Here is a 14471-nt window from a genome sequence, read left to right on the forward strand (position 1 = left end):
AATGGACCATAAAGCCTAAAGACGTCACCTGAACAGGAGGCCAGACAACAAAAATATGACATCACAAATATTTAAAGTACTTCATTGCATACAACTGGCAATGTTGGAGGAAACATAGTTAAATATGGAGTACTAAGTTTTATTCCTGACAATAACCATACAATCCCCATATAAGCCAAAAAGGTGGGAGGCAGCAAACGCCGCTTCTTTAGTTTATGAGTTATGCTATTTGACAAATCACACACCTGCAACATTGCTTACTTGGGAATCTAGCTAATTCATGAAATGATACAACCAAAGTTTTATTTAAGATGAGGACAGTGAAGTACTGGAACACGCTGCCCAGAGAGGTGGCAGATAACCCAACTCTGGAGACATTCAAAATCAGCCCAGATGGGGATAGGAGCACCTAATCAAACAGCGTCCCTTCTCATTGCAGGGGAGTTGGACTTTGAGGGTCCCTTCCAACTCAAACAATTCCATGATTCCATGAAATGGCCTGCTGCACTTCCTTTACTTGTTCTGACTTTACATGCCTGGCTCAGATTTAGGGCCAGTACTGTAAATGCCAGTTTGTTATATTTAAAAAAAAAAAAAAAAAAAAAAAGAAAGAAAGAAAGAAAGAAAGAAAGAAAGAAAGGGAAAAGAAAGAAAAATGGCTCTCTTCTGGTTTCTGAAACCATAAAAGTCAAACAATATTTGCCATTCTAAATGTTAATATAATTTTTCATTGTGCAGGGCAGCAAAACAGCACTAAACTATTCACTCGTAAAATCTTTATTTTCATATGGATGAATTAAGGAAAAAAATTAAATTTCTATTCTGACACAAGCAGTTCATTAAAAAAAACTTATTTTAAAACATATTTCTACTTTAAGAGACTAAATTACAATAAATGTACTTCTTTAAATCAACAGGATAAATGGTTGAAATCAATATTAGAAAAATTCTCTGAAATCCAAATTACTGAAAGCACACATTTATGAAAAAAGTTGTTGTTTACACAATATTTTACTCTAGTGGAATTTGTAGCGCGTTTTTTTATAGAGGTTTATGGCCTCCTCCATCCAGGAAATATCAAATAAGTTTGCTCTTATTTTAAGAAGTTTTGAAAACACGCATTTTAATGATAAAGCAGATACTGTTTTGCATGCACATTCTCATTTCTGCCTCCAAAGCAAAAGTGAGCTATAAAATTAATTCCTCTGGATCAGGATAATCTGTGTATGCCTGAGATACAAAAAACTGTTGATCAGGCAAACCATTCTACCTTATATTACTTCATTACTAAACAACCCAGAAATAATCTGCCAAGAGAAACAGAATATCCAAGGTCATTTTACTGATGTACAATTTACCCTCCAATATTAGCACTCATAAAAGGAAATTTCAGTGTCACTTCCATATTATTCTCCTATGAAGCACTGTACTTCAGTGCGTTAACGCAGAACAAAAACAGTATAACAACTCAAAAGAAAACAATTTAGAAATACTCTTTTTTTATTATTGGTTTGAAGGCAGTCTACAACAATGGAGTTCTAGGCTCTGTATAGAGCATGCAGGAATTGTCATAGTCCCAATAAACAAATATATGAAAGCAAGCACCTACTAATATTCTACCTTAGTTTTCTTAAAATACTTTTCAAACCACTACACTGATATAATAGATATAATATTGATTTTTTCCCACTTAGCTGTATTTCTAGCAATTGTGCACATCCCACATTAACCTATGAGGAAGTTATCTCAAAGGTTTATACTTATTTTATATGAAAAAATAATATACAAATACATTTTTATATGTAATTGATAAATAAATATACATTTGTATCTATAAATTATATATAAGTATATAAATAATTTAACCAACCCAGAAAAGCTTTACCTCATTTAAAGCAAGCCCTATGCATTCAAAATAAGCCTTATTGCTGAGTCCAGATAAATTCACTTTCATCACTATTTTCCCCTAGTCTGTGAAACTGACAGGTTGTTGCATATATTCTCTCCATCTCAGAAAAAAACAGATACCATTGTTGTCTAAGGCAGCCTTTCCCAGATTTAGAAATCTTATAGTTAACTCTTAATTCACCACAAAAAAAGAAGTTGATATCCTCCTTTTCCCAGGCCATTGGAAAGAGATTTAAGAGGGCAACCTACTCCCGTTACTTTATCTTCTTTTGCTAAGGTACAGCATATAGGCACAATTATCTCTCGTTTTAATGATTCACGACTCTTAAAAATGTGGTGGCTGAGCAGCAAGGAGGAAGGCTGCTACATATTTACATGCCCTGCCACCTCTAAAGGTGACATATTTATCTGCCCCAATACACCAAATCAAGCAGACACTCTGGAAGAAAGGGAGATTATTCTTTCTCAAACCTAACAAACATGCGTTGCTCATGGAGACCCTTCTAGGATGTTGGGTAGGACAGAAAACAGTGAAAAAAAGCAGACAAGCTGCCTGCAGCTGAAGCAAAGTTATGAAACTTCTAAGCATGAACTCCTAAGGTAGCTGACCCACATCTACACCTGAGATATGATAACAAAGATGCTTTCACTACACATGAGGATGAGTCTGAAGAGTCTATTGCAGACCAGGAAGCTCTGGAGAGGGGAAGGAGAAATAAGTCTGATGGGGAATCCCTATACAATAACAACAAAAAACAAGAAATTGATTTGCTTACAAATCTTTTCATTTAAGTATGATTTGTTTTCAGATCTTTTCATTGCAGTGTGACTATAACCCAGCAGCTGTGGCTTTTTCTTGAAAATACAGCTCCGGTATTCCATTTTGTTTTCTTGTGCTCTAGTAAAACAGATTTGGGAACCTTCAGACTTGGTCATTTCAAAGAAAATCTGAAGTAGTTCCACCTGAAGTTGGCCAGTTATAGTCCCTTCAAAACCTGCTTCTGACTTGCAAGAAAAGGATGATGTTCTTTTTTCAGCAATTCCCATACTAAGACGAAAACTAGGGATGTTACGTAAACTGCATCATAGCCACTGCGGAGCCTGTTCCCTAGCAACAGTTTGTTAGTCATTAAGCGTTGCTGTTTCAAGGGAAGCCCTAGGGGTTGGAAAGCTATGAGTCATTAGGGGGTCACAAAGCAGCACAGTCAAGATAACAAGAACAGAAGGGCATTCAGGTTCCGTTTGTAAGCAAGAGAATGTTCACTTAGAGAAATGCAACTCTTCTTAAAATAATTCTTTGGGGCTGCTTTTTCTTTGTCATTTATTGCACTTTACAGATTGCCATATTATTTGTGGAGTGTCATGATAAATACTGTAACTCTAATTACAAATAACTGTGTTCCATGTGTCACGTACTGGTCTCAATAAGAAACCATTTCTGGTGGCTGATGAGAAAAATATGAGTATGAACCATAGAAGAATCCAAGTCCAATCTCAAACACTCCTGTTAACTTTTAACATCTCTTGCTCACACAGGCTTCTATTGCTGTAATGATCGTTCACACTCACCAAAGAAAAAAAGGAGAGAAGACTGATCATTTTTTATTTTAAACCCTCTACTTCCAGAGTAGATTATTTTCTTTTTTTTTCTTTTTCTTTTTTTTTTTAATTAAATGTTGCATGGTACCACAACAGAAAGCTATCAGAAGGTGATGTGGCATGCAAGTCAAATTCTGCATTGAGTTATACAAGTGAAGTCAAATCCCTAAACCTGAAGCATATGTGAGCCTTACCTTTCTTCTCTGTCACCATACTACCCCTCTCCTGCCAAAAACATTTTTAATGCTTCCACTGCAGGGAAGGGAAGAATATGAAACGCTACATCCACATAATGCCCAAGTTCTCAAGTCACTTTTTATTTGTAGTCATTCTCATTTCTTTTTTCCTGACTGTAGTTAACTCTAAGCAAACACTTTATGAAGATCCCACTGTCTGAGGTGTTTTTGAAAAATATGAAGACTTAAAAAGTACCCCTAAAAGCACAATAAAAAGGGGGAAAAGGCAGACAAAACACGCTGGTTCAGCATGATCTGGAATAGATAAGAGAAAAACAGACTGCCAACATATTTTAAATGAAAAGCTCGGAGCTTGTTACTGTTTTGCTGTTCTCCCTTGATCAATAAATTCAAGCAGTTCCATTAGTCTGCTAATTTACTTAATTAAATAATATTGAGCACCACTAGCCATAATGAATGAGGCTGGTAATGCAGCACAGAATCAAATAATGTGACACATAAGGTAAGTTTTGTTTTTCACAATACAGTTTTTGTTAGAGAAGTCAAGCTGTAAACTAAGCATAGAAAATCAGATATTGAGAACTATTAGAAAAAATTCCCCTCTGAAAGAGTGGTCAGGCTCTGGAACAGGCTTCCCAGCAAGGTGGCTGAGTCTCCCTCTCAGGAGGTGCTCAAGAAATGCTTAGATGTGGTGCTACAGGACACTGGTTTAGTGGGAAATACTGGTGGTAGGTAGATGGTTGGACTAGATGATCTTGGAGGTCTTTCCCAACTTTGGCAATTCTATGATTCTACAATTTAAACTCTTGCCTATTTTTAAAAAAATTTAGTCATTTAAAGATGAAACCATTTTCATTAGTGCGTTGTATCTTCCTTTCTCAGTCAACTCCAATTAAAATGAGCATTTGCACTGCACTATCATACTTTCGTAAGGCTGTGAATTCTACTAAAAATGATTAGAAATATAGTATGAGGGAATATGATCAGTCAGATAGTTCTAACATGCAACAGTTTGGGGCAGTGAAGATACCATAGGACTATGTAAAGAACCAAAATGATCTCCACCTTACTGGTGAAATTTCATAAAAGAATCTCATCTTCACAGTGGTTCTTTTCAGTGGTGCCCACCCAGTGCCAGGATCAGAGACAGTGAGCAAGATGTTCCATCTAAGCATCAGGAAGCACTTCTGCACTGTGTGGGTGATGGAGCACAGGCACAGGTTGCCCAGATATGCAGCAGAGTCACCTCCTTGAAGATCTTCAAAAAACACCTGAATGCTGTCCTGGGCAACCTGTTCTAGATAGTATTGCTGCTTGAGCAGCGGGGTTGGACCAGATGGACCCAGAAGTCCTTTCCAACCTCAACCATCTTGTATTTCTGTATGGAAAGCACAATACTCTTACAGGCTACAAATTGGAAGTATACGTGGTTCATCCTTTTTCTCAGGTACACGTAGAATGGCGGGCATGGCAGATAACTAGAAGAAACTGTATATGACATCTAGTCAAATTGTCACTGTCTCTTTCATATTCTTGTACAAAGACTGCAGAGAAAATAAAAGTGAAAAAACCCAGGCTACATTCTCCCAGTAGAAGTAAGCATGATATTAAATGTTTTGAATGACTGTGAGCTAATTAATCTATTGCATGAACAAGACTAAATACAGCACTCTTTGCTAAATGGGTTTAAAAATAACATAAACAGAAAATTCCCCATGAAATACTTTGTACTGGATGAAATTTAAATAATATGCTAACCAAATATTAATATGATTAAATATTAATATGATTAAGTACAAGTTGAATGATTAATAATAAATTATTGGTATTTATTACTATTATTTATAATATATTAATATTTGATGATGATGGGCTTCCTTCTTTCTCAATTTTAAAAATTAACTTTATTTTTATCACAAACTTTTTGTGATTTTATGACAATTACAGAGCACAGAGTTATGGAAATAAAAGCAATTAAATATCACACGTCTCAAATGAATAATAACAGTGTTATTGTAGCACTGTTAAATAACATTTTTCTTCACACCTATGTGAAGAGAAAAATAAAATGGAAGGTCTACTAAAATGTTATTAAAATGTTATTAAAATTTCAAAACAACTGCTGAAGACTTTTTTTTTAATAAAAGTTGATTTCCTAGTCATATGAACCTGTAGACATTGAGAATAATAGAGCTGATAAAGCAAATGTAAGGTCTACTTTCTTGCTAGGGTTACTGAATACAATCTTTTTTTATGGGATCAAGACTCCATTGAAGGGGAAAAAAAAGGAATTCCTAATTAAGTTCTAAGGTCCAATACTTGAAGTTAAGGCCTTTGAAAGAATGAAATTCAAATTAAAATACTTAATGAGTCTTATTTAAATCTGGCTCAGCTGGATAGAGCTCAGAATCTTATCTGAATGTGGTTCACTAGCATGTGTTGAAATAACCTCTTCTAAGTCTTCTAAATCTGCTAAATCTAATCTATTTCTAAATATTCTAAGTCAGTTTCCTGATTAGATATCAGAAAGATGCCATGACAACTAATACCACTGGTGTTGGATTTAACAGCCAGTGCAGAGACTAAATAATCATGAAAAAAAATGTATCTTCTAAAGACTAGGGTCATTTTACATAAGCATTTTGGCATGAGTTCTGCCACACAGATTTATTCTGAGACATAAATAAGGAATTCAGTTCTCACTCCTGTAGAGAATTAAAGTATGGAAGAGAAACATAACTGTGCTCCTTGCAGTATTGGAGTTTCTCTGATGGTTCTTTGCATTCACTATGATCTCAGTTATTTGCTTTCGTTTTCAAATGAAAATAATGGTATGAGTTTTACAGAGTTGTTTAGAAATACTGAAACTGTGGGAAAGAAAACTTCCCAATTACAGTTCTCTTATGTAAAACACATTGAAAGGATTTTACAAGAGTTCTTCTAACATAATGAAAATACTTATGCAAAAATTCAACAGGTTACCAATTAAAATACCATAATTTAAGATTTTTTTTTTGCACAAGCACTACAAAAGAGGCCACCTTCTTATAGCTGGCATATAACAATATAGACTTTTCTGCAAGTCAGTGCTTATTTTATCCTGTGCTGCACCTCCAGCAATTATCAAAGCTGAATGTTTCAAATAAAGCACTGGAACCCAAACAACATTGTTTTATTATGAAATACTGCAGTACGAAGCAACAAATCCTGTTGTGATCGGGAGCTAATTTTTTCCCCAAACATTTTAAAGTCAATAGAACCTGATTTATTATTTTTTTAATCAGTGTGTAAGATGCTAGAATATAAAAGGAAACTTGAAGAGAATCATTCCTCGCTCTTCCCAGAAGAGGAACAGTGACACATTTTGGGAGTCAGAAGTATGCTGGCAACATTAAAATCACTCGAGACACTACGGTTATCAGCAAAAGAATTTGAGTAGGCAAGAAATTTTACTAACGTTGCTTAACAGAAATGGACATATTTTGCTTAATTATGAAATAGTAATACAACCATGTTAGTTTTATACGGTAAGAAGAACATGGGCATCCTTACGGTACAACGAGAAACAGAAAAAGAAGAAAAAAGATGACTGAATACAGCATTATTATAATACAGCAGCTACTTCGATAGTAAAGTCTCCTATTTCGTTATGTTGGCCCATGATATCAGAGGCAGATATTGGTGGTGTGGCAGTAAAAGCTGAACCTTCCCACCAATACTCCATTACGTTTTTTTGTCATGTGACAGATGGCAACTGAGTTGCAGCCTAACAAAATAGCACCTGACGAGCATCCCTAAGAGTAAGAAATCAGGGTAACGTGGCAGGAGGTCTGTAAAGATGAGCAAGGAACTTATGAATAAACTAAAAGGAAATAAAGTAGAAATGCGGAAAAAGAGGGTCTGACCACCTGGGAATAATATAGGAATGTTGTCAGGACCTGTAGAGATACAGCAAGAATAGCTAAGACTCTCCTGGAATTAAATCTTCCAAAGGGGATAAAGGGTAAGAAGAATTCTTACCCTTTCTTTAAGTATGTCAACAGTAAAAGGAAGACTAGGGAAAATGTAGGTCCCCTAAATGAGGTGGGCACCCTAGTAACAAAGGATGCTGAGAAGGCAGAGATGCTGAATGCCTTCCTTGCTTCAGTCTTTAATGCGAAGACTAGGCCTCAGGAAACCCTGAATAAAAGAGTCCAGGGAAAGGAAGATGAAGATGGATCTGGTCAGAGATCATCTAGCAAAAATCAACACACACAAATCCATAGGCCCCAGAGGGATGCCCTCATGTGTGCTGAGGAAGCTGGTAGAGGTTACTGCTGAACCACTCTCTATCATCGTTGAGAGGTCTTGGTGGATGGAGGAGGTGCCTCAAGACTGGAAGATATCCAACATCACTCTGGTCTTCAAGATGTGCTAGAAGGAGGACCTGAGAAACTAGAGGCCAGTCAGCCTCACCTCTATCCCTGGAAAGGTGATGGAATATTCTGAATGCCATCTCCAAACAAATGGAAGGGAAGGTTATCAGGAGTGGTTGATATGGATTCACAAGGGGAAATCATACCCAACCAGCCTGATAGCTTTCTATGGTGTCATCACTGACCGGGTAGATAGGGAGAGAGTAGTGAATGTTGCATACCTTGACTTCAGCACTGTCTCCCACAACATCCTTGTTATGAAACTTAGAAATTGTAGGATAGGTGAGTGAATGGTGAGGTAGATTGAGAACTGGCTGACTAGCAGAGCTCACAGGGTTGTCATCAATGGCACAGAATCTGGTTGGAGGCCAATAACTAGTGGTGCTCTGCAGGATCAGAGCTAGCTTCCATCTTGCTCAACATCTTCATCAGCAACCTGGTTGAAGGAATGACATCCACACTCAGCAAGTCTATTGATGATACAAACTTGGGAGGAATGACTGACGCACTGGAAGGCTTTGCTGCCATTCAACAAGACTTGGACAGGCTGGAGAGTTGGGCAGAGAAGAATCTGAAGATGTTTCACAAGAGCAAGTGTAAGTATCTTGCACCTGGGGAGGAACAGCCACATGCATCACAGGTTAGGGGATGACCTGCTAGAGAGGAACACTACAGAGAAGGACCTGGATATTTTGGTAGACAAAAGATTGGCCATGAGCCTGCAGTGTGCACTTGTGGCCAAGAAGGTAAATGGTATCCTAAATGGGGTGCATTAAAAAGGACATGGCCAGCAGGTCAAGGGTCTACTATGCCCTGGTGAAGTGATATTTAGAATACTGTGTCCAGTTTTGGGCTACCCACTTCAAAAAAGATGGAGATCTACTAGAAGCAGTCCAGAAGAGGGTCACAAAGATGATAAAGGGCCTGGAGCATCCACCATATGAGGAAAGGTTGGGTAACCTGGGTCTCTTCAGCCTGGTGAAAAGAAGACTGAGGGGGGATCTGATAAATGTTTATAAATATCCAAAGGGAGGTGGGAGGCAAACAGATGAGGCCAAGTTCTTCTCAGTAGTACATAGTGACAGGAGCAATGGCCTAAAACTTGGACATAAAAAGTTCCATACAAACATGTGAAAGAACTTACTTTACAAGAAGGGTGATGGAGTACTGGAACAGGTTGCCCAGAGATGATGGAGTCTCCTTCTATGGAGATATTCAAGAGCTGTCTGGACATTTACCTGCATAACCTATTGCAAGGAACCTGCTTTATCAGGGGCTCAATGATCTTCAGATCCCTTCCAACCCCTACAATTCTGTGAAGTGCATAACAAAGATAGGTCATTGAATTCCTCCAAGCAAAATAAGTTGCACCCATTGACATCCATCAGTGTTTGCTGAACGCTTATGGACACCAAACAGTGGATGTGAGCACAGGGTGGTAGTAGGTGGCTTGTTTCAGCAGTGGCCACAGCAATGTGAAAGACAAACCAAATTCTGGACAGCCATGCAGCTTTATGTTGCTTTTAACAAGCATTTTGTACTGTGCAATTTTTAAAGACATGTCAAAATTAGAACTTTCTAGCCTTTTCTGTTTGCAGTCTGCGAATAAATAGCTAGAGCCAGGGAGCTATCAGGGACCTTTCTAACACACCTCCCTCCCTCTCCTTGTAGCTTGTCTTTCTCAAACTAAGTTGAATACAAAGAGACCTTTACCTGCTTGGTCCCTTCCCTCCCAGAATATCCATATAAAATTCCACCTTCAAAGTTCTCTAGAGATCAACTGTCGTGCACACAAATATCAAGAAGGCTTCATACATAAACAGGAGATAAAGAAAAAGGAACTTAAAATATAATTTTATGGATAACTATCTGCTAAGTTAGATGTAGGGCACTTTTATTTTTTTAATTTTCTACAAATCAGCACCTTCACTAGTTGCCAGGTTATTATGTGTACACACACACACACACACACACACACACACACAAAAAAAAAAAAAACCAAAAAAAAAAAACCCCAAACCTTTTCTGGCCAAAGGGAGTCTGAGTTAAGTCAAAATTTACTTACCACAGTTAAATGTTCCAATAAGTATGCCACATCAACCATATCTGCCAGAATAAGAAGCCGTGTAACAGCTGTAAGGAGAGATCGTGCTGTTTGGACAACTGCCTGCCTCTTAGGCAAATAGCAGGGATCACTGGTAAAAGCCTCTGCTGATATCTTTAGAGCTTGACCTGTAAAATGAAGACAAATTCATTTAGGCTATACTGCAACACTCAAGAAGAAACAGTTAAAATTTTGTCAGCTATCTGGCAAGTCACAGGTATTACCAAAAAATCTAGTGTACTTTTGTTGCCCTAATGCTTTGGAATGGAGATCTATTACTGATGCAGAATATTCTGCATTTTGAACGCTATTTCTTTTCTGTTTTGAGTCATTTAATTCTTAAACAGTTCCTTTGGCAATCACATAATTACTCTTAACTATACACTAGAAAACCAGAGGCTCTAAGTTAAACTTTTCTAGTCACTACTTTTTATATTATTTGGTACTTACTGTTAAGTAATTCATGGACACAGAAGAGAATCAAATATTACTTTTCTCATTATGAATAAAAGTTAATAGAATGAAAATCTCATACACTCAAACATCTAACAAATAAAATCTATGCAGATAAGCTAGCAACTGTGCAAACAGATAATAAATACTGCTTTCCAGCATTAAATTTTAAAAACTAGATTTAAATGGACATTGTATTCCTATCAGCATTCAGTCACTGAAAAAAATCCCACACAGTCATCCAAAGATCTTGGCTTTAAACTGCTCTAATAGCATTATAAGCACCAAAATTCCCTACTATCATCTCCTCCTCTCCTTTAAACTGAGTATTTACCCAATTATATGTACTTTAAAAATAAAACCATTACTAGTAAGTAGTAATAAACTTAATGATTAAATTAAGTCTATGCACACAAGCCCCGCTTCTGCTGTCCCAACATCCAAGTCTTTCAGTAAGCTTAGAACAATACAGACAAACTTTCAGCCATCAATATCCAGCTTTTACTGAATACTCGAGGGATTGCTCAGGATTCCAAATGAAGTGAAAAGCCAGAGTGCAGCACAAGAAAGTGAATATTTAAGACATACTCTTCTCCTCAGACATATTCCTGCTGACTCCCTTAGGCAGCTGTTCATTAAGTTGGATCCACGCTCTTAGCCATAACACTTGCATTGAAAAGAAAACCAAACACACTTTGGATATTGTTAGCACAAATCTGCCAAGGGTCTCATATCTGGAGAATGTGGATCTCAGCACTGGTTGTTGTTTTTTTCCCCACTTCTCCTCTTCTCTGTTTGAAAGCATGTCAACATTTTTTATACACTGGAGAGGTCCCTAAGACTTTATTTTGTTTCAGGATAAAGAGAGTAAGAGTTGAAACTTAAAGATCAATCATCTAAAACATGCTATATATTTAACTTAATAATGCTCTGTTTGCAAGATGTGCCAATTTGCCTGAATTTTGTTACTCTCAGCTTGGAAGCAAAGGTATCCTAGAGTGCGTAACTGCTTAGTAAATTAGTATTTTGGCCTGCATGGGACTCCTAAAGAATACGGAGTAAGGCTTATAATTCATTCCACAGACATTTCTACATTTTCTTTTTCCACCACACAGGTGTGAGTCAGAGTTAGTCTACAGAGACATCTGCAATACAATATCTGAACAACAGAATTACTCCAGCCAAGCCTGAAATAGAGTGGCGTCAATCATGTGAAACTTTATTGAATCTATTCGTTGAATCTAATTCTCCACTGACAAACAGAGACTCCACTGACAGTGTGAAGCAAAGTCAGAAGGGTCTGAAACATGAACCCCCTAGGAACAAGCTGGCCATTGCCTGAGGTGGTTGAATGAACAAATATATGATGGCCATAGGACCATGACTCCAAAATACAACTGTGATTGCAGTCTAGGAAGAAAGGAGCTACAAGTATACAAGCAGCAGGAAATGACATCTCCAACACCAATACAATGTGAGAACATTCTTCAAGTGCTGTCGACAGGCATGACATTGATGCAATCTAATCAATTTTATTGTAAATCCCATCAGGCAGATTTCTTCCTTAATTATACTTGTCAAAAACAATGAAACACAGAGTACTAATTCAGTGGCATAAATACGGAAGCAGAAGATGAGCATATCCATCATATTTCAGCTATATCAGACATTGAAGTGAAAAGCAATTAAAAGAAATAAATTCAGGATATATCTTAAATATATAATTACTGGAAGACGCATAACTCCAAGGCACATTTCAGTACAGAGAGATAGCAAAGTAAATTGTGTTACTACCGTTAGCTGATCAAGTACTGCTGCTGCTGTCAAATGCTGTTTTGTAGATTTGCTTGCCATAAATAAATAAATAAGCACGCTGAAAGAGAAAGGTGAAAATACAGCTCAGCCACGGGTAATTTTTTTTTAAAGTTAAGGATACCCATGCACTTCTCTCTAGCACCAAAAATATAAAAATTACCTGAAAATACTTTTAAAAATAAGTCAGTCATGAGCCTGTTGGCAAGTATTCTGTTGGCAAATAGCTGACAAGGGTACACAGAGCTGCTGGGCTGCTTGCTGATGGTAGGCTGCCTGTACAGATAGTTGCAGTAATACCATTTACTGCAGTTAGTGAGCACTCTCCTCAGACAGTGATCCAGATCATAATCCAGTGACAGCTAAATGTTTTTCCATGTTTTAGACAAGACAATCAGAGTATTGCTTTCTTCTTTTATTTCTTTGAATTGATTTTCTTTCTTCTATTTAATCCTATCTAAGAATCACATTCTTGTTTTCTGTATGTTGTTACATCTGTCTTTCTCATTTCATTTGCAGCAGTATGAAATCCACGTGGAATGACTTTGTTGTCAATTCTTGTGTTCTCCCACAAGGAGGTACTGTTGCAAGGAAAGTCCTGGTGCTCTCTTTCCTAAATCTCACCTTTAAGGCTGATGGACTTACAGTCCAAAAGAAACAGTTGTGAAAGGGAGCCCACTGACTGAGAGAGAGGGAGCCACTGGAGCTCCCTCTAAAAAGAGAGGATTTCAAATCTCCTGGTGTTCCTTGGGATAAACAGCACACCAAGCATCAAAGTGCATTCTTAGATATGCAGGAAGTGACTTAAACATGGTTTTGATAGCATAAAGATTATACCAATATGTCACAAGGTATATTTTTACATCTTTTCATATCTACATCTTATCTTGTGGTACACTTTATAATATGTCTAATGCTATCCACATTTCACAGCATTTTGAGTAGTAACGGTGGTAAATCACAAGGAACTAAGTCAGCACACACACACAGGGAAGAACAACAACTAAACATGAACACTAGATTTGCCAATGAAATGTATATTCAAACAAAACACACCAACTGGCCTTAATCCAATCAGACTGTAGCAAACAGTTCGTAGCAACAGATCAGTAATGTTTATGCAATTTTACATATATTGAGTAAAATGTTTATAATCTGAAGACTTTTTGTTCCAGGCATGCACAACTACATGGAGTGATTCCCTCGTGCATCCAGCACCATAATGAGGTAATGCTTGCTTCGTAATCCCACACTGGTCTTCAGGAGTTATCTTTCAGGTTGGTGTTTTGTTCAGTAACAGTAGAGTAGTTTTTTTGGTTTCCTTTATTGTTTAGTTGTGATTTTGTGTTGCTGTTGTTTAAACAACACTACCAAAGGTATTTTTTTTTTCCTGTGCAACACACATGTAATTATCGTGTCTTCAAGGATCATAAATATGAATTACTGTCAGCTACATCTAAGGCAGGAATTAATCTTCTGGTTACCACTGTCAGAAGAGCAAATAACCATGTGACTGGTGTTGTCTGTGTATCAGCAAGACTTTCAGTAATACTGCGTTTACAATCACTTTGATAGCCATTTTATCATTTAGGACTTCTAGTCTCAAACTCAAGAAAAAAAATCAGTGATTTATACCAATGGTTGCTCTTTCTAAGCCTTACGTTCCATTACTGGCATAAGCAGAATTAGGACCAGAGGAGACTGGGAGTCAGTTCATATCAGAACAAGCCTACACTTTCTAAAAACAAAAGATGAAAAAACACTAGTCGTTAGTATGATCACCTGTTCTTCTACCACAAGTATCATTTTTATCTGCTATAGTTAGCCAGCTGGAGTTGGCATTATCGGTGTGAAAGCAAGGCCGATAGATATCTCCTGCATGTTCTTAATATACAATACCATTATAAGGCAGCTTGTCGCAATATCCTAGAGTAGATGTTACAGGACATTTTTCTCCTGCCACAGAGTCTGTTATTCAGCTCA

At 37.2% G+C, this 14471-nt stretch overlaps 1 protein-coding gene across 1 annotated transcript in view; it reads right to left on the reverse strand.

The window, feature by feature from the left end:
* Nucleotides 1–14471, reverse strand: part of CTNNA3 (catenin alpha 3) — a gene marked incomplete at both ends in the record, with an annotated part of 396193 nt that overhangs the window by 362148 nt on the left and 19574 nt on the right. The window contains one exon of the mRNA XM_079535369.1: nt 10185–10351. Within this exon, the coding sequence (XP_079391495.1) occupies nt 10185–10351 (167 nt within the window). The remainder of the gene's footprint in view (nt 1–10184; nt 10352–14471) is intronic.

This window comes from Tetrao urogallus (assembly GCF_951394365.1).
Source record: "Tetrao urogallus genome assembly, chromosome: 5".
NCBI classification, from domain to species: Eukaryota; Metazoa; Chordata; class Aves; order Galliformes; family Phasianidae; genus Tetrao; species Tetrao urogallus.